Raw genomic sequence first — 20,799 nt, 5'->3', positions numbered from 1 at the left:
TTTCGATTTTCCATTCTTGGTACTTTTATTTTAGTTTTACCTAAATGTGGTAAAATGTGGTAAGCTTCTCTGGGTCACTACTATCTGACATATGAGCACCCAAGCTGGCATGCAAATATACTGATACAAAACATTTATTTTTTACTTGAGCCATAGCTAAAAGTAGGAGGAAAAAATGATTGCAAATAGCCATCATCCAGTTTAAATACAGATCTTTGAATTAATTTAGTTTGGGATGTTTCAAGAGTTCAATATTTACCCATGTTGGTAACTGGACCATGACACAGATTTGGTGTCTGTGCACCTGTAAAAATGTTTCCTGATGACTTCCTTCTGCTGCCTGATCCATCTGCATACAAAGCCAGTTTGTTAATGAAATAATTGTATGTGCAGTTTTCACTGAATTCCCTGAAATCACTATGCAGACCAGCTGACATTTTCAAAGCTAGATAGAGAAATCTGTGACTAAATCCACAAAATAATTTTGACAATGATTATCCTGTTGTTCAAAACACATAAATCCAGCCAAGAAGACTACATCCCAGACCCCGCAGCCTGCTGTGCTCAAAGCAAAACTCTGAAGTCCACACAAGGTATGCTTGCCATCAGCAAGGCTTTTCCAGCATTCCCAGGCTTGACATCCCAAGTGTTTTTATACATTATGGTGTTGTTGTTTTTCCCCTCTCTCTAGCTCTCACAAGACAGAGTGCAGACTAGGCCCAAACTAGGGGAACACCGCAGGGAGTGGGCACAGAGGAGCGAAGAGGCAATGTTGCGCTCTTTGGTCTCCTCTGCTGCCAGAGTAACTGGGGGAGCAAGTTGGCACCAAAGGAGTTGTTTGGATTAATCTGAAATCCCATTTTTTATAAGGCATTAGTGGTAATAACTGAAACTAAAGTTACGGCGGAAATCTTAAGTGTGTAGCTTTCCATTACTAAGACCTTTTAATACTAACGAGAAATCAAGTTTGTATTGAATTCCAACCACACGAAGATGTATCTGTCAAGCAAAATTAAAAATACAGGGCAGTTTAAGAACATTCAGAACATAAAATGGCTTTTCTATGTATGCTTTTAATGAAAAAAATACTGTATGAATAGAAATGGAAGTATAACAAAGAATTTCAATTGATTTAGGGAAATACAGGGATAAATAGAGCAAGTAAAACAAACATTTTAATTCCAGGTTATTTGTATATCACCAAACTCCTGTCCCTACTTACAGCCACTTACGTTTCAAAATATAACCAGGAAATAAGAACAAAATACCCTCATGGTACTTTTAGTGACATATTCTCAGTTAATGCTATGACGGTAGCAGTCATACACTAATTTTTCATTTCTCTCATGGCAAAAAACACAATAAAAAGACTCTCAGGCTATTTTATGCCTGAGGAAGGAAAGCCTGATCTCATCCGTTTCCTTTCAATTTCATAACTTGCAAATGATTATTGGCAGTACACTCACTTCATAAATAGTAATTGGGTTACTTCAATTTTAATGTGCAATTCCTCAGATTTTATACAACATTGTAAAGCTGACAAGGGATAATAAAGTATAGTTTTTACCCACAAGGAGATCCATTTTAAGATAACTTCCAAACACTTTAGGCATGAGGAAAATAATTAAAAAAATCTTCACCAAACTAAAATTAACATACATGTATTCCATATATTAACATTGTCCCTGCTGTATGCCTTAGTATGGTCCAAATTCCCAACACAGAGACTATTTATATCATTTTCTAGTGTGTCCATATCTTCTTAAATTGGAAGAAATATGTTTAGAAAAGAAACCTGATCTACCAGAACATATAATGGGGATAGATTAACTTCAATTATGTTACTTGAAATAAAATATCCATTATATAATGGATGAAATATCCATTATATTAAGCTACTGGCTGGCAAGCATTAAATCAAATATAGACTTCTACATACTCTGTATCTGTAGTGAAGTATTATAACATATTAAACAGACCTTTATTTTAAAATCTCCTTCCAGCACAGGGCCAATCCTGTATTAACTGCCTCACATAAGCCAGTTGTGAGTTACGAGGATCCCTGTCTCTTTTGGTACTGTATTCTGAGCTTTTCCAGCTGCTCTACGCACTGCGTCTGGGCCAGCTTCAGCGTTCGGTTCTCCTCCGTCAGTTCCGCGTACTCCTTCGCCAGCTGAGCAGCATCCATGCTTTCTTTTTCCACTTGTTCCAGCCTGGCAATCAGCTCCTTTCTGACAAGAACAAACAAACAAGCAAACCAGCCACAAAGATTAAAAATGACAGTGAGCAAACACGTATTGTCATGTGTCAGGTTAAAGCTGGGCTACAGGCTGTTGATACAGTATTACCTGAGCTGTTGTGAAATAGGCCTAGAAACCTAATCTGTTAGAGCCATCCGTCTTCCTTCAAAGTATGAACCTGCCAAAATCTCACAGGTCTGTTATTCAGTGACCAAACCTGCAAAATGCAGATGGTCTACAAGTCAGTATCTCTAACTTCAGTCAGAGCTGGCCTTGCATCTTACTGAAGAAAATCAGCTTCCCTTCGGACCATACACTAGAATTTTGCTTGCAGAAGAAGAATAACTTTTTTTTTTTTTCCTCTTAATACTGAATATATTTGAAAGTGAGCAAGGGTTTTTGTTTTTGTTGTTCAGCTGTTCATCTTTATGATTATGTTCTGTGAAGTATGACTGGTTTTGTTTTCTTTTCTACAAAGAAAAAAAATATATATTCTGGTAAATGCTAGGCACATGAACCCAAATTCTACATATTGTGTCCATAATGTTTTTATTCTCAGCTCTTAGTCCTTCTGCTGCGGTACAGTCATCCAACTGCAAACCTGACCCCTCCTGGTCTTTTTAAGAGCAGACACTTGAGGATTCAAGCTGTTGCTTCTTCCTGGAGCGAGTCCCCCAGTGCCCTGTGTTCCCAGGGCTGGCCAGGAGCCGGAGCCCCCTGTAGAGTATCAGCTGAAATTCCCTCAGCAGGAGCTGAGATAAAAGAGGCCTTAAAACAAAACACACTGAATGCATGAGTAACTCATGGGGTATCTAATCGCTCTCCACTTAGTTACCCAGCAGACTAGCCTGGTCTCTGCTTTATTTCCCTTTGAGTCAAATCATTTCTTCACCCCTGCTACAGGAAGCCTCTTCTAAAGGGTTCTTAGCTCGTTTGATCATTCTATCTTGGAGATTAGTTAATCTTTTAACTGTTTGTAGCCCTGTGACTTTACTTCTCAGTCATGTCAAAATAATGCTGGTAGATCATCTGTGGGAAGATGTAATGCCTTCAAAGTGGGTAGCTTGTTCCTGCACTCTTTGCAGGAGCCCCCTGGCAAGCTGGACCAGTGCTTTCATACAGGAAATTCTTACAGAAAAGGAATTCTGTCTCCGCAGGTCAGAGTACTCCCAAAAGGATAATATTTCAAATTGAGCACTCGCATTACATGTACCTGTAAAATTACCACTTCCAGCAGCGTAACTTAAAGCACCTGGGTTTTGAAATAAGAGTTCTCCTATCTGGTCTTCTTTTAAGATTAGTCTAATCTTCAGTTTTCAGAGATAGCAAAGTTTACCCATGGCTTAACTGACTGCAGTCACAGTTACTGCAGTTCAAGGAGTCACAAAAGACCCCTGGCACACTCATTTCTTCCAGCTGTGCTTCTCATATAAAAAAGAAATAGGGAACAGTTAGCAGCCATTACAGCAATTTAAATCATCCGAAAGTTGTAGTATATCGAAGACCTCCTGTAGCTAAATGTTAGCTTTGTTTTATGTCACTGGTGTAATGCATATCAGCTATACTGTAGCAAAGTCTCTTCTGTTTGTTTTCACCAGATATAAAATATATCTGATTAGCTCTGCAAGAAAAAATGTTAAGGGTCTATTTTTCTTCAGCAGAATTCTGTTAACATTTGGCACAATACAGCTTTATTATTTTTTTTAAAGCAGCAAGCCAGATTCATTTCTCTTTGCTTAGACCATGCTAGATCAAAGAGTTTTCATATTGGCCAAGATGAACTAATCATGCTAGAAAATGTGATATTCCAGCTCCTATTAATGTGACTATCAACCACAAAGGACTAATTGCAAGTACGCTTTAGAGAGTAAGAAACATATTTAAGGACAGTGAGATTTTACTAGTCTAACAGCCTCAATCAAGTTCAGCCCTTTGGGCTTCGTCTAGATGGTTTTTGTCTCTTAGGACCAAAAGAGAGCTTCAGCAGTATTGCTCTGCAATTGTTCTACTGGTACAATATTGGATGGATGGATGGATGATATGAAACTTTTCCAAACTACAGGCTGTTGACTAAGTCTTCCAAACACATTTATTTGTAATAATTCTTACTTTTCTTACACTTTACAAAGTTCTTAATGGGAGGTGCAGTGAACACACTAATAAGCAATCAGCATCTTAAGAGCAGGTAAACCTTTGCCATGAGGAATTTTAGTACTTGTGGGAGAAAGGTACTGTCTACTCTACTTGGACTTGAGCCAGGCAGACAGCGTGCAAACTCAGACAGCTCTAGTAATGAATGTCATTCCTGATTTGATAAGATGAGGCTATGTGCAAGCATGGTTTTCATGCTGCCCTCTAATAAACCTAAAGCAGTGCAGGTGGCTTCTTTTTTTTTCTTATTTCTTCCTGGGATTAAGTTTTGCTGTTAAAGAAAGCAAACAAGAGCTAAGATCAAAGTATCCTCATTTCTGCAGTCCACTCTCTAGGACCTCCCTCCCAGAATGCAGTTTCCTTGCACTGAGGTAGTAAAATTGCCCTGTTCTGAGTCAGCAGAACCTACTTATTCCCTTCCCATCAGGATCAACACCTGTTTACAGGGTAGGGTGATGTTTCAGGCAAATACTGCCAGCCTGCCACAGAGATCTAAAATTAGAGTACCAGGGAATTGCTAAATGTTATGAATGGTGTGGTTTACGAAGCTCACAAAAGGATGAGGACAGTAACTAACATTTGCTTCTGATCTAATCCAGGATTTGAACTTAGCTCTCAGAGGTTAAAGAACATCATACTAAACTCTTGCACCATCTAGTCTTTGTTATGGATGCCTAATAAATAGATCTAGCATTGTGTAATCTGTGCTTGCTGTTAATGGTTACCCTGTGTTTAAATATTAACAGCATTGATAAGGTATTTTCTAAAATGGTGCTGGGGTACTTGAAGCTGTGAGACAATCTGTAACGTGCACTTTAAGTGTTCTTTTTGGGGGAGGGGCTGGGGTGAGAAGGGAAGACCAGTGTGATTTGCATCAAAAACAAATAAACCACAAGCCAGACCAGACCACGAGAAAAAAAAAAGAAAAAGAAAAAAAAAAAACAGCAACAAAAAATAAATACCAAGAAAAGTGTCAGGTAAGACAAATATACTTAATTCCAGAATTCCAGATAACTCTATTTGGAGATGAACTGGACTCAAGGCAAACAGCTTCCACAGTGCAAAGAGCTGCCTTTGTCTTCACCTGGTTGTGAGCAACATATTCATGATTATGAACCTGTGGTACTACACACTTCTTCCTAGCTGACGTGTCTGTGTTCTGGTGGCCATAAGGTCATTTACTCTTCCCGTATTTGACTTTCATGTCAGGAGGAATCAGGAGATTCCCGTCAGGTAACTGCTGACTGAGGAGACTGCCCTTGTGTGTTCAAAGTCTGGTAACTAATTTCTTAAAATGGAGATAGCCTATTTTAATGTAAATAAAACCATTCCTCAGATGCTGCCAGCACATAAAGGTATGTAAGTATTCATTACTACAGCAGGGCATGATGAGGTTTCTCTTTGTATTTGAGAAGACATTTCTACTGATTTGGCGAGTTAACAGGTATTTTGTATGTGTTTGAGTTGATGAAAAATCAGGTCTAGAATGGAAAAATTAGTCAGATAAAAGGTTGCCTTTATGTCTTAGACCAATCTTTTTCTGCAGTACCTGCAAGCCTGAAGACTACTTGTCTCAACAGTGTAGGTACTCTCCAGAAAGTGTGCCTGGAGGAACCTTGGGCTTGAGACCTTAGAAAAACTCCTTGAGTCATGAGAGCATTCTAAAGCATATCCCACAAAATTAAGTGGACATCTCCACTGCATGTCTACTGCAACACATGTGACGGAAGGAAAAGCAATCATCTCCATTGCAAAGAAAAAGAGCAATCCTAAACCAGGTGGTGGTCAAGTGATATTTTCTGGAGAGTTATATTAGAATTGTCTGGGGGAGGAAAAAGAGAAAACCAGCCAGAGCTAAGAATATAAGATATAGCTAGCAACCATGGCAACTCTAATATTTAACTACATAATCCAGGGTCATTATCTAGTAATAGCAATATAACAAGTGCTCAAAATAACCAGCCATCCCATCCCTTTCACCCAAACTTAGATACCCAAAAACATCTGTTATGGAAATACATGTGTGTTTCTGGAACATAAATTAAATAACATTCTGTGACCTAAATGTAGTGTGTTCTCGCTCCCACACCCTTTTCTTTCTTTTCGATCATGTCTCCCATTCCAGAGTGATTTTGTCCCTTCTAATACATATTGCTGGCATAAATGGCATAACTGGGAAGAGTTTGAGTGAAGACTGCAACCAGAGTTATGATGATTTATATTAGCAAAAAATAAATAAATAAAAATCTACACGATGTTCTCTTAAATTCCTTCAATTTCTTGCTTCCTTTTATTTGTCTTTTTCCTAACTTTTTTCCCTTCTCATTTGCTTTGCCCCATGAGTTTCCCTTTTATGAACATACAACCTCCCCTGCTCTTTTACGTTTCCTATTTCCATGTAAAATAGTTATCTTCCCTCCCAGTCAACCTAGTACACTCTCTTGCAAGCTGCATTGCACACAACAGAAAGGGGCAAATAAGCTCTGTTCTTGCTCTGAAGAAAAGCAAGCTCTGTGATTTCACACCACTGATTTTCCATACTCCAGCCATACATCATTCACACACCACAGTGTGAGACAAGAAGAACTAAGAACTGAAAACCTTTGAAAAGTTTAAAAAGAGTAAATATTTTTTGACTATTTTAAAACAATGTTATTCACCTTTCTAGTTCTTAAATACACCTCCTTTAGAAATACACCTGTGTGTATTATTTCATATATAATAGGTTAAATTGAACTTTGCAGGTTGGAAAAAAATAATAATGTATTTTCTCTTGTTTGTTTTACTAAATATGTGCAATACTTCTATAGATATTTATTTCAGGTTAACTTAAAATAATTTCTTTCTCCTAGCTACCAAATTTTTCTCCATTTTTAGTCAATTTTTAGTCCATTTTCTGCTTTGTTCCTGATAATCATCATCTTCAGTATTCTGTGTACCACTGCCAGGTAGGACTTGACATTGGACTTTCACAGGTGAGTTGACTTATGGTGAAGTTCAAAACACTGGCAGGGCTAGTGTCTTGTTGTCTTCAGTAAAAATGTAAGTCAAAGAACACTGCACAAATTACTTGTTCACATTAAAAAGCATAAAACTCTACTTCTGTCCATTTTATCAAATTAATATTTAAAAGAAATGGACAATAGTAACAGAGAGCAGATGTATTAGACAATTGTGAATCTGCATTTCCATACAGTTAAATTCAGATGTAGAAGATCAAGACACCTGTAACAGTTCCTAATCTGCTCAAATTTCTGAAAGCTGCAGACAACTCCATATTTTCAGTTGGATTATAACTGCTTTTGAGTCTAAAAGCTGTGCACCACACCACATTTCTTATAGAAAAGATGAATCATTTTTCTTGAGAGGAATAGTCAATATGTGTGTCACCCCAGATGTCATGATCTACTCTTCGCCTCTTTAATTCAGCATATGCTATCCTATAAACTTCCTTTAACTTTCAAACTGTTACTGTTGATAATGTTTTTAGATATAAATAAATGATTGCTAGACCAAAAACCTCATTTATGTTTTGCTTACTTCTACACCTCCACACTTGTACCTCCTTTCTACCTAGTTTTATACAAAAATCAAGATAAATTTATTTAGGTCATATATGCTTACATGTGTGTAGAGGTCCATATGTCCTAGTAAATTTCTAATCCACTTTCTGATTTCAACCAAATTTTACAGGACAAAGAAGTCCCAGTTTCTGGAAGGTTTAAAACAAACAAACAAACAAACAAACTCCCCTACCCCCTAATGCTACAGAAAAGACAGACAACCCAAAGGAGGAAGGCAGTATGATGAGCCCTCCTCCAAAACACTACACAATAGAGAATCTACCTGAAGGGAGGGACTTCATAAATAATTCCCTGGAAAAATAAGCTTCCGTTGGCAGTTGCAGCTTTTTAAACCTCAAAATCAAATAATCACAATGCACCAATCTGTAGGAAATTAAGCATCTTCAATTCTAGTGCTTGTAGGATTACTTCTTCTGATTAAAGGATCTGGGAGGTCATGAAAGGTGCTGCACTGACACCTTTCATGTCTAAGCACTTCACAGCTACACAGCACATGAACATCTAAGCCACAAATATGTAACCAGGAGGCACATAACAAAGGACAATAATAGAATTCTATTTGTTGCCTTATTCAGCTGCTGTTGCATTAACATATTTACTGGGGAATTAAATCTTCTGTCCACAAAACAGGTTTAGCAAAGGTAGAAATAGTGGAAACTGCCTCACATTATTCTACTGTTGACATTCACTAGTGGAACGAAGGAAAATGCCAGCTTGAAGCCCCTTAATTCATCCAGAATGACACTGCTGAAAGGCTGACTTCTGGTCTTAGAAGTTAGGATAGTTTTTGAGTTCAGATAAACAATTTTTTGCATGTATGTGCTGTTCTGAAGAAGCAAAATATTTCTAATTCGGCTAGTACCACAAATTGTATAGATATATAAAAATGCATTCAAATAGTGCCTGAGTGTCTCTCTTCCATAGATTGTTTCTCTTCCATACATAGTTACGAGCTATATTCCTTCTTTCACCATATGCTACACCAATCACAGAAACTTCATGCGGCATTTGGAAGAATGATTGTGTCTTTGTTTTCCTAAGAAGCCTCCGAGATCCACACTGAGGTAATTCTTCCTGAGTAATGCAACACTTCTTGAAGTCACCCTCAATGTGAATATAAAAACAAAAAAGCATTTGCAGGAGAAATTTAGCAGTAACTGTTATTGCTTGGGGTTGGTTGTCTGGTAGAAGCTTTCACTGCTCACCTTCTTTCCTCTCTCAAAATTCCTTTGTCAGGTTTCTTGTGGAAATAATCACAGAAAGCACTTTGCCATTAAATAGTCATGTGAAAATGACAGGGATGTGAATATAGATAATAGATAAAAATTAAAAAAAAAAAAATATATATATATATATTATATATATATATATATATATATAAAAGCCTATGTCCAGCTTAGGCACTTTGGATATGAACAACTAAAATGTGAGTGTACATAACAATGATGCATAGAAAAAGTTTACTAATATTGTCAAGTTACCTACACCAAACTGAGGATTCATTAAGCTTTTCAATAAAATATATAAAGTTACACTGAAAAAAAAAAATCCCTAAAACTCTAAAGGGGACTTGTACCAGATGAACCATACTGTTATGTGATAAAGAGTCCTAATACTGTCAGTGAAGGTTTTAAGAGACATCTGTAAAACTGAGGGCCCAGAGCTATGACAGCTCTGTGTCCTCTGTGTTCCCAGTTGATCCTAAGGACCAAGGCCCTAACTGTTGTGCTGTACAGTGACTGCTGGGCAGAGGAATAAGGTCACAAAATATTATCTAAAACCTGCATGCTTAGAACAGGATTTTACAAGGAGAATGTACAGCAGTAAATACTTTGTGGAAGTTACTCACTTTCTTTCTTCCAGTAAAGCAATTTCTTTCTTCACCTCATGGTACTCTTCTGCTATTTTGCAGTGCTGTTTGTACACCTGCATAGATTCTGTAGAGTCATGACAAGGAGGCAGAGGCTTTATGAACAGAGGAAGAAAAAAAAAAACCAACATATATATGTATACTGCTTTTGAATTAAATATTCAAAATAAACACATAGTTTTTTTTTTTTATTTTGGAAGATACAACCCTTATTTTCATCCCTGTGAGAGTACTTTGAGAAAAAGTTTTTGGCCCTAGCTGCAGTGTTTAAAATACCCCTAGTGATAGCCTTTCACAGAAGGGAAAAAAACACTTTTCTGCATAAGAACATGCATAAGCCTTCAAATCTTCTTATGATTTTCAGAACTTTCCTTTACAACTTTGCAAAGTATCACTAAAGATTGTTCAAAGAAAGATTTCTCCCTTACCTCCCCTTTTTTCAGCTATAGAGATATAGGAATGCTAAAGTCGACACATTGTTCATACCTGCAAAATACATGAGCATGTTTTCACTGCCGAGACTACAGCACTGAACAGAAGGGTAATTTGAGTGTTCTCCCATTCTGCAACTTTAGGAGAAAATATATGGAAAGCTATTGACTAAATACTCTTTCACAGATTCAAGGCTTCCTCCAGCTTATCACTAAAATGGACAGGACCATGAATTGAGACACCAGGTCTGATTATGCTGGACTCCATAGGAGTTTCACTGCTCACTCTGGTGAAGCCAAGATTTCACAGTGTTTTGTAACCCAGCAATGCTTCAGTCTCTAAGTAGTTTGCTCAAGATTGCATCCAGTTTCTCTGCATCACTACTTCATGTAGAAGAAGGGGATATACTTGGTAGAAATGTTATGAGAGTAATACCAGTTATATTTGCAAAATGTTTTGAATTTCCATGAGAGGTGCATGTGAGATTGAGAGTAGAAGGTAACAGCATTTAAAAAGAAAAAATAAAGAAGAAATACAGATTAAAAAGACACAGTGATTGTAAAAGCCTCCTAACCTGAATACCTACATTATTATACTTTTTTTTTTTCTTTTTCCCCACTGCACACTGGAGTTAATAAGTATGGCAAATAAAACCACTCTAACCTGGGACTCCTCATATGATTTTCAACTAAAATCTTGAAAATACAGTGTGGTTAAATGTCAATGCTTTTTCTTCCTTAAAAAGTATACAACTTAATTTGGGCCTCAGGCTTGACTGTCACATTTTGACCATAACACTTACAGGAAGTGTAGTATTTTTAAGTTATTAGCCATGAATCAATTGACTGTAAATGAACTCCAAATAGCATGCTTCAGCCACCTGTTTGAAGCAAAAGGAAGCACTTAAAATAGTTCCTTTACTGTCCAGTTAAAGAAATACAATTGCTTTTCACAATGTAAGTAGATTTTTATTGCTTGTTTTCCTACTTTGACTCTTATTTGTAGCATAATATTCCTTCGATTGCATTGTTAGAAAAATAAAAGCACAAGTCTTCAGACATTTCCTATTTATGATCTTCTAATCTTTTGTTTTAGCTGCACTGGAAATTTAGATTTTATCTAGCATATTCACAGACAAAGATTAAAAATGTTTTTATCCTAGGGGCAGGGTAAGCTGGCTTCAGATGTACACTAGCACATAGATGTGACTAATGTATGGACCTCTGCAAGTATTTGTAGATGGTATGCAGTTCCTCATTGAAATTTTAAAACGGATACTCCTTTTCCATGTTAAAAATGTAAAAAATGCTGTAGCAGAATTGTTTCATGACACAGTTCTGAGCTCAGAGAATTTGGGACCCCAGGGAAAGTGCAGTCCATTACTTGATGAATCTGGGCTTTTAATTGCATTTCGATGTGGATGAGCAATAGCACCATTCATATAGTCACCTAAATAATAAGCACAAATTTAACAAGACAGAATATAGAAGTCTCAGTGCTCTAATCCAAGAATGCAAGGGTGAGCCAAAGTAGCATCTCTGGTATCTACCAGAGATCAGCAAACAACAAATGCATCATAATAAAACAATTTTAAACAGTTCCCAGGGGGAAAGTCCCCAAACACTGATATTTCTATAAAAAAAACTTGCTTTTGCTTCCAACTTAGTTTCCGCAAATCTAGCTGGTTGAAACCAGTTTAAAAATTAAAGCAGCATTCAGCTTCTATATTCCAGCTTCCCACTCAAAAGATATATTTAGAGAGCTAAAAATTATCTAGTCATGCTGAGACTCAGTATCTAATTCCCACTTAGAACCAGTTGCTGACTTTCAAACCCCTTCCTACCATTGTTTTCTCTTCAGCATCATTTTTTCTTATATTGATATTTTATCACTCAAAATAAACTGACAACAAAATAAACCATCAGTTTATTAGTATTCCACTTATACTGTTCTATTTCAATCTTGATGGATGCTATTAAGCACTAAATCAAAAACTTTTTTAATTGTGAAAAGCTACCTATTTAATGCATAAAAGTTAAGCCAGAACATAAAAATTACTGTAAAAATGTACATTTGATTATGTTTTTGTCATCTGGATATTTTGGTTTGCACTTTGTAAAACTGACATTTCTAAGAATGGTTTTGGAGATAGTGCCAAGAGTTTGTATGAGTAATTTCTGGCCAGTAGTACATGAAACACAGGCTTATGCATTCATTATTTAACAAACAGCTCTACTATAATCACAGGAGACATGGGGAGGTCCAACAGTCTAGCCATTTTTTTGCTCTGCACCAGAAAATGTAAGCCAACTCATAAGCATGTGGAAATTATTTTAGCCATGTCTAAAAGCATATTTTTTTGACATAAGCAAGAGTACAGAGAATTAATAATGTGTCTGTTCCCATCAAGAGAAGCATTTTCAGAAGATGGCAGGGCAAACTCCTGAAAAAAAAATGCAGAAGGAGGCAAAGCTTACTTGTACTTCAGTAACTCCAAATTAGCAGATATTTACAGTGTTGACACACTGCCACAGAAAACAGTAACAGCACAGTAGTAGTTACTGGACTAGCCCATACTCATCTAAACTGGACTGGGAAGAGCCTACAAAATCAGTGAATCCAGCTCCCTGATATCAGGAGCAAATTCTGTAATCCACGGGCTTGTCATGTTCTTAGAAATACTGAAGTCCCCTGCCCCAGGTAGAAGACTGGCCCAGAGCCCCACAAAGGATTAGATCATTTATTTATTTATTTATTTATTTATGTCCTTTCCAATTCAGTTTTGTGGGAGTTTACATATTTTTTTATTTTTTTTTTTTATCATGCCAGCACTAGCTTTCATTCAAATGTTGGCAGCCTATCTGGGCTGCTTTTCCCCTGTGATGTACTTATAGAGGGCCCTCAAGCAGCCAAGCTGCATTCTTCTAATCCCTCCCAAATTAAGCTTCCTTTTCTTATTTTATCCCAGCAGTCTTCCTTTGCTGCCCGTTCCACCTGGCAGGCCTTTTTTTGGACACCTGTGAGAAGCCACATGAACCATTTCAGTCACTACCCTTACAGCAGTCTTCTGGTAACTCGCCTGCAGCAGAGAGGCACTGCAATTCCCAGTAGAAAGCACATCCATGAAGTCTATGTGCTCTTTTTCGGTAAGAGTTCACTAGTTTCCATAGGTGACAAATCACAATAGGCCTTAATAAAGTTCAGTTTACAGTATGTATTTTCTTTCATTCAGAATCCGAAGCCATACTATAATTTCTCCTTTGTACAGCCTGAGCTGGTTACTTCATGAAGTATCTTGTCCATCTGTGATTAATATATATAAAAGCATACCTGCTATATAAGCAAAAAAAGACCCTGCCAAAGAAAGATATATTTAATGGTAGCAGTTGCTACTTTTAATCCTGCTTATTTCAGGCTTCAGTGTCATCCACCCTCATTTTCCTCCACTGGCAAAAAAAATGCGCACGCAGCATCTCTGATCCTGTTCACAAGTCTAATATAAAAGCCATAGCTTTCAATGAACCTAGTGTCTATCCTGCTATCCCTAGCTTTCAACAAGGTCCTAGTATTTTCCTAGTATTTTGTGAAACAACTCACTGTGACCTTGACAAGCTTTCTACAGACTCCAGCAAGTATACACTAAGAGATCCTGTTATAGGCTATTCTGTTACTTCACGTATGTATGTACATCTGTACAGGACATCTGCACTGTCTATTTAGATTTTAATTTCAAATCCAGATATGAAAGATGTTGAAAGATGGTATGCAGAGGCAGTTCATGAAGAAAGAGCTTGTTCATGTAGAAAGAGATTTCTGCTTGTTTAGGACAGGTTGAAGGAGCTGTTCTAACTACAGTCTTTGCTGGGGATCACAAAAAGACAATTTTCATTTTACTGTTTTTTTTTTTTTCTTGCTTTACTCACTTGACAAAGTATATTTTGCCATGCCATATGAATATTAGCATTCCACATCCACAGAAATTCACAGCCAACAGTAACTTTTGTGTAGTCAATAGTGTCACCCCAGCGCTGAAAAAACTTTTGAAGAGTTTATTTATTTTTGTTTGCTTTTACTTTTTGGTTCTAGGCACTTTGGAAAAAAAAAAAAAAACAAAAAAAAAAACAAAAAAAACATCAAAACCTGTTTCTGAAAAGTTCAAAGTTTAAAGAAAAAAAATGTGCCCTGCATTTTTGCTAGCTGAGCACATGGACTCATCTAGAAGACAATCTCTAGCGCATGTGTAGAATAGTTGACCACTTTTTGTGGATTTGGTAAACCAAACCCAGCTAAAACATTCTGGAAAAACAGAAACTCCACTGACACTGTTTTCCATGTGGTCCATGCTCATTACATGGCCTGTACACTCTTCCATGATGGAAGGAACCACATTATACCAAGCAAAAGTGATAGCTGCACATTGCTGAGAGTTTTACTCTCCTTGCCTGAGAGATTTTCCATCCTTTTCCCACTTCAGTATGATGCCTGACTTTGTCAATATCTGTCTTACATAATCTAAGATCGTAGTTATCACAGCAGCATTACGGGAGACTTAGCAAGTTCATAGGCAGTCAAATCTAATTATAGAGTACCAAGGTACTCTAGGAAATCTCCTGAAATTTAATACTGACCATACTTTTTAACAACATTGGATATTTTTTTTAACTTTGTAAAATAATTTGTATGTGTCTACCAACGGTCTTGTCAGTCACCAGAAGCAATAGTTGCACTGTTCAAGTTGCAGAGTAAATGAAGCTTCTGCTAAATGCCTGTGTCACATAAAAACTGTCCCTTTTGTAATATTTTCATTGTTTCTTTTGTATAGACGTTTCCCACTAAAGCATGAAAAACTTCCCTTGACTTAACAAGCTATTATAAACGGTTGGAGTCGCTGCATCAATTTTACAGTCATCCAACTCCATCAATGTCAGGAGATTCATAATATAAAACACAATATAAATGCCTCTCTCAAGCTCATGATTTCATGAAAAGAGGATAAAGAATTACAGAGCACCCTGTGTGCCTGTACGTGACATGTTCTTTCCTATCCCATACTCCTAGCTGGGGTAAAGACTTTCTTGGAGAACTGAGCAAATCACAGGAAATGTTGGAGCAGGACAGATGGCATACAGGGCTTAGATGGGGGTACTTAACGCTAGGCACCTTCATCTATATTCAGTGACTTAAACAACAAGGTCTTAGATGCTGATGTATGTATCTAAATATAGACAATAACTACTAGCAGAATGCCTGTCAGAGGCCACCACCACTATGCAGCTAATCAAGGAAGCACCTTCCAAGGCCTGGTCCAACTTTGACACTAGGTAAAGGTTAGCTTTTCCCAATGGCAAACTGACAAATGTAGGAGCCTATCCTCACTTCACTACCACTACATTGCTTGCATAAGCATGGGGGCGAACATGACACTGAAGCCCACATAGGCAAACTGTTGCTCTTCAGTGGAAATATAATAAATTGCAATACTGCAAATAAAAGAAACAAAAATTAAGAACTTATTAATACAAGCTTTGTTTCATTTGAGCATCTCAGCAACCTCGTTTTATTTATTTTATGTATTTTATATATAAGTAATAAAGGTTGAAAAGAGACCAGACTTTTTCTGTATGTAGATTGAACTCCTCTGTTTTCATTGACAGGGCTTTTGTGTCTGGTTGATCATGCCATAAATACATTCAAAAGCATCAGTATCTTATTTAAAGAAACAAACTATAAAGGAAAGGTAGGTGTCTATACAGTACATACACAATACTTTTTTTAAGGCTTAAAAAAAAAACAAGAACAAAACTTTCATGTTAAAGATTTTTCTTACAAATTACTCCATGGAACTTTTTCCTATTAGTGGAAAATGTAACACTCAAAAAGGTAGTTGGACAAGACAACATTTTTGGTCTGAACGTACCTAGGAACACTAGGCAGATCACTGTTATTCTTCAGAAAGCAGCTCTGACTTTCAGCTAGGTTTGTCCTCTAGTAAGAGTGCTTATAGAGCATTAAGTATTTGCAGTTAGCCTCCTAGAAATACCTTTTCTCCAGCCAATCCTACCTCTACCTCTGCAAAGCTGGCACTGGTGCTTGGACAGCAGGCTCTATAACCCTGCCAGGGGGCGGCTGCACTGAACTTTGCCTTGCCATCGGACACCAGTGCCCAGAGAGGAGGTATGGTAGGATTGTGGGAGGAAAACTGGGAACACAAGGTAATTCTGCTCAAACAGCCAAGTTGTCTGCCAGGGCCTAACATAGAAGGACAAGGGCTTGAAGCCCAAAACAGAGGTGCAAATTGCTTGGTACTCAGGCTGTGGTCTGCTGCCTGCATGCATAAAATACTAAGGCACTGATTCTCCAAGTGGCTTAGTGAACGTACATATCTTTCAAACTGCTTTCAAAATCCAACCTGAAGATCAGCTAACTTCGGCTCTTCTTTTACAGGTTTCAAAATCTTGCTATTTTTCAAATGTAAAAAGTTAGTTGTTACCTGATTTGGTTTCTTTTAAGTGACTCTTTAGACATCTACCTTGCATTTTTAGTTTGTTTCTTTAAATAAAACACTGATGCTTTTGACTGTATTTATGTCATGGGGATGAAAATCTTGTGGCTGGCTGTAGATGTGATGTTTTTATTATGGAAATATTTACCACCATTCTTACAAATTCAAGTATTTCAGGCTGCTATGCCGCAGTTGATTAGAGGGTTTGCTTACATGACACCTCATGCTGCTTTATACTAGCTAACTCTGGGATACAGAAAAGCTTGGATGGAATGACAAGGAGCACCACCATTCAATACTTCTGCAGGTCCTGGTGAAATCCATGTTGTTGTAGCTTGCTTCTGAAATATGGGAGCTACTTGTTTCAAAGCCGGTATGGATACATTAACATAAATTGCAACCACATACCATACAGGGCCAACACACCCTTACTAATTTGGATTACAGTAATTTAAAATTGTAATTAATAAGAAATTGTAACTAGTTAAATTATAACTTTATTAGAGTTACAATTAGTTCAAAGCTTTAAAGCAGTTTAAACACAATATAGTTACATTAAATGTGTATAACTTTAAGCCATGATCCAGATTGATGAAAGCAAGGAAATTCAAGTATTCCTTGTTACAGCTAAATGCACTGTTACCTCTACACAAGCTGAGAGCCCCATGCTGACTTAACTGTCCCTAGTTGAGCATAAAGACGTCTAAATATAAATATGCACGTGAGCTTGAAAAGCTAAAGGATGAAGCAGCACCACTGACTTTATACTTTCAAGAGCTTGAGTCAGATAATCCACATAAGTTATCCTTTGAACTACCTCAATATCACCAAGAAGTTTTGGAAGGATAATAAGAAGAGCATTACCTGAATCAAAGCCTTTGATTGCTTCTTTGAATTTGTTGTCATCCTGAGATGATAAAAGTAAAGGAAGGTTCTCTTGAAAAAAAAGTAAATGTTAGGTACTTAACAGGCCAAGAGGGTGTACTTTGTGCAGCTGCTCTAGTGCTTACTTAGAAAACTTTTACTGAAGGCCTATTATTTATCCAACAGATTTGAATGCTTCCAGAGGAGCAATTTCAATCTATCACAAAATTACAAGCTTAGAGCACATTATATGTTCCAGAAATGGGTCATAAGTCTTAACAAAAAATCATCACCCGGCCTGTAAAGTACCTACATCTAACACTAGCAATCTTGTTTTTATGCACCAACAGTAATGATAATCATACTTCGCTCTTTTAGAACAGTCTTTACTCACTGGTCTCAATGCTCTTTAAAAAGGAAGGTAAAAAATATTAACCTCATTTTACAGATCAACAGAGGGATGAGGCAACTTCTCCCAGATCACAGTGTGTCACTGACAGAGTTGGTAAAAGACAGCAGGTTACTGACATTCATTCACTTCAGTGCTTCTGCCACAAAACAATATTGCTTTTCTCAAATGGAATCCTTCTGAGGGAAGAAAACATCAGTCCTATCTGCTGCACTGGAAGAGCAGTGGAATAAACAGGCCAGCATATTGCCCTGCTCTTTTCAGCCCTGATCTTAAGTTGCTATTAATTGCTTTAATCCTTCCTAGCTATGCCTATGGATCCTGCCTCTGTTCTCAGGATTACAGGGACAGAGCAAGTGGAGTCTCTGCCATCCTCCATTCCCTCCTCAGCCATCCTTTTGATGAGAACAGCAGGAGAGAAAGTGAAGCCCATTAAGTCAGCAGCCCTCCAGAGCTGTCTCACTCGCTGATGGGGACAGGAAGGATGACATCATTGGACACCACGGCCGCTAATGCCTTTCTCAGTTTACACTCAGGAAACAACTGCCTTCATATTGAAATATCAGAGGAAGTCTAAATGCTCCTGGGAAACAGATGATCTGAAGTAGCTTACAAAGGCCAACAAACACTCCAGAACCGCCACAGAGGAAAGGGAAATAATCCCTGGATACAGAACTGGCTCTGTGCCTGGACAACCATGGACTTGCCATCAACTTGCCGCTGGATCACCCAGCGTATCAGGGCTCTGCTGTGCTACACTGCCATCACAAGTCAGAGTGGTCACAAAAGGCTTCACCTCCATTCTCCAGTACTGTCTGCAGGCCTCTGCTAGGGCAGCACGCTAGGGTTGCCAGCTGTGCAGCATGAACTAGAGTAATTTTGAGAAGCCAGTCTTGATGACCAGCCTTTGTTACCCGAGATTAGAGATAGGATGGCACTGCGTACCTTTGCATTCTCTTGGGATGCTTCAGAGAGAGCTGATCATACCAACCTTAGCACAGCCTGTAGGCGTAAGAGTGTAATACCTGGCTCATTCCTGCTCCCATCAAAACCACAAGAACTCCCTTCACTGCAGTGCAGTAGTACATACTGTGTTTTGCAAAGGAATTGTAAAAAAAATAAGAGTAGGTGAGATTATTCAAATAGTAGTTTCCTTGCAATTGGATTAAAAACATCAAATCACTTTTTCCGCAGATCTTAAAAAGACAATGTTTTCTGCTATAGAAATTTGCACAGCCTTATTAAACATTAATAGGTTAGAGAAGCACCACTGAAAACTTTCATCTTAGTGTAACATCCAAAGCCTTTTAACAAAACAAATCTAGTCAATATGAAGTAGAACTGCAGTCCAAAAAATAAAATAAAATAAAATTACCTGCAGCTGCTGATCTAGTTCTGGAAATGCCAAAGGGAAGGAGTTTTCAGGTGCATCATCATCTAAAAGGTACACATTACATTAAAAGCCAGTATCTACCCTAAAAGAGCATTTCAAATGATCTGTTCAATGTAGCTCTAAATTGAATATACTCACAATAATACCAGGATTAGGCAAACACTTCCATATAGGCTTATCTTTCTACACCTGAGATATCTTAACAGACTCATTGTAAATAAAAATGGGTGGGAAATAAAATGTTTAGGTGCTGGGAAAGCAGAAATTGTTTTTATTATTATTGCAGTGATTAAGAAACAAAACAAAAGCAGTTACAGAAGTTAATACATGTGGTGTATTACACCACATGTATTTAATACATGTTTATTTAATACAGAACAATAAATTCAAGCAATCTTTCTCCCTGAGATATCCATTACAGTGCAAAACAAAGAACCCTCCACAGACAGCATCCTTACTATAAAAGGAGTTCATGACTGGAATGAAAGGGAAAGATATCTTACACATCACAGTACAACGACTTACCAGGGATAAAACAACAATAATAGAAATCTTTCCTCCCACTATCCAAAGGCAACCACAAGAACATGCAAACCAGACTGGCAACCCTGTAATTGGAAGACCATTACCTACATAGACATGATTAGAGCAGCAAAGCACCACAAACTTCTCCATACTACAAGGGAATGCCTTTACTCTAACCTGTAGATAACACTCCTTCTGTACTAGAGTTAGTTCATTCATGACAACAAGCCAAACTGTGTTTTCATTTATTTCTTTATTTTTAGTACAGGCTTTCAGCAAAGGTGGGACAGAGTGTGCCAGTTGCGTCAGTGTTGTGGTGTGGACACCTGCCCACTAGTAGCTGGACTGAGATCAGAAATATGAATCATAGTAGCGTCACAGCTAGCCACTGCAATATTTCTTTCTCAGTGACTTTCACACTATCAGTTTTGCATTGGATTGTGATGACTGTTTATGTATCTTACTACAGGTTACGGGAGGTGAAGAGAAGGTTACTATTAGCTAGCTTACAGAGTTATTTGTAATGTGTCAAAATTAAACAAGGATGGCTCTCACAGGAGAAAATTGCTACCATAGGTCAGATCTAGCAAACTGCTCTATGCTGGCTGACCTGTACGCTACAACAAAACCCAAACAGGATTAAAAGAACCACGTGTCAAAGCAGGATTCTGTACGTTCTTAAAGAGTACAGGCTAGGATTTAAATTATTTGACAAGCATTTGTTATCTCTTTATCCTGACATACAGCAAAGTAGGTTAGGGCAAACAAGTAAACTAACCCCTTTATCCTACAAAGAACAAACATACTGGATAACAGTTTGAACTTTGCT

General features: G+C 37.6%; 1 protein-coding gene across 6 annotated transcripts in view; it reads right to left on the bottom strand.

Moving 5' to 3' along the window:
- Positions 1-1,053: 1,053 nt before the first annotated feature.
- MAP3K7CL (MAP3K7 C-terminal like) overlaps positions 1,054-20,799 on the bottom strand; it is a 30,779-nt gene continuing 11,033 nt past the window's right edge. For 5 of the 6 annotated variants that reach the window (XM_084538498.1, XM_084538500.1, XM_084538503.1 and 2 more), the window contains 3 exons: positions 19,428-19,489; positions 9,825-9,940; positions 1,054-2,231 (listed from right to left, as the gene is read on the bottom strand). In XM_084538498.1, the coding sequence (XP_084394624.1) occupies positions 2,051-2,231; positions 9,825-9,940; positions 19,428-19,489 (359 nt within the window). In that variant the 3' untranslated portion in view covers positions 1,054-2,050. Of the gene's footprint in view, positions 2,232-9,824; positions 9,941-19,427; positions 19,490-20,074; positions 20,160-20,799 lie in introns of those variants that run through there. The other variant, XM_084538502.1, reaches the window with a different exon arrangement.

The sequence above is a fragment of the Aythya ferina genome (genome assembly GCF_964211825.1).
Source record: "Aythya ferina genome assembly, chromosome: 1".
Classification (NCBI taxonomy): Eukaryota; Metazoa; Chordata; class Aves; order Anseriformes; family Anatidae; genus Aythya; species Aythya ferina.
This window is presented reverse-complemented; position numbering and strand designations above follow the sequence as displayed.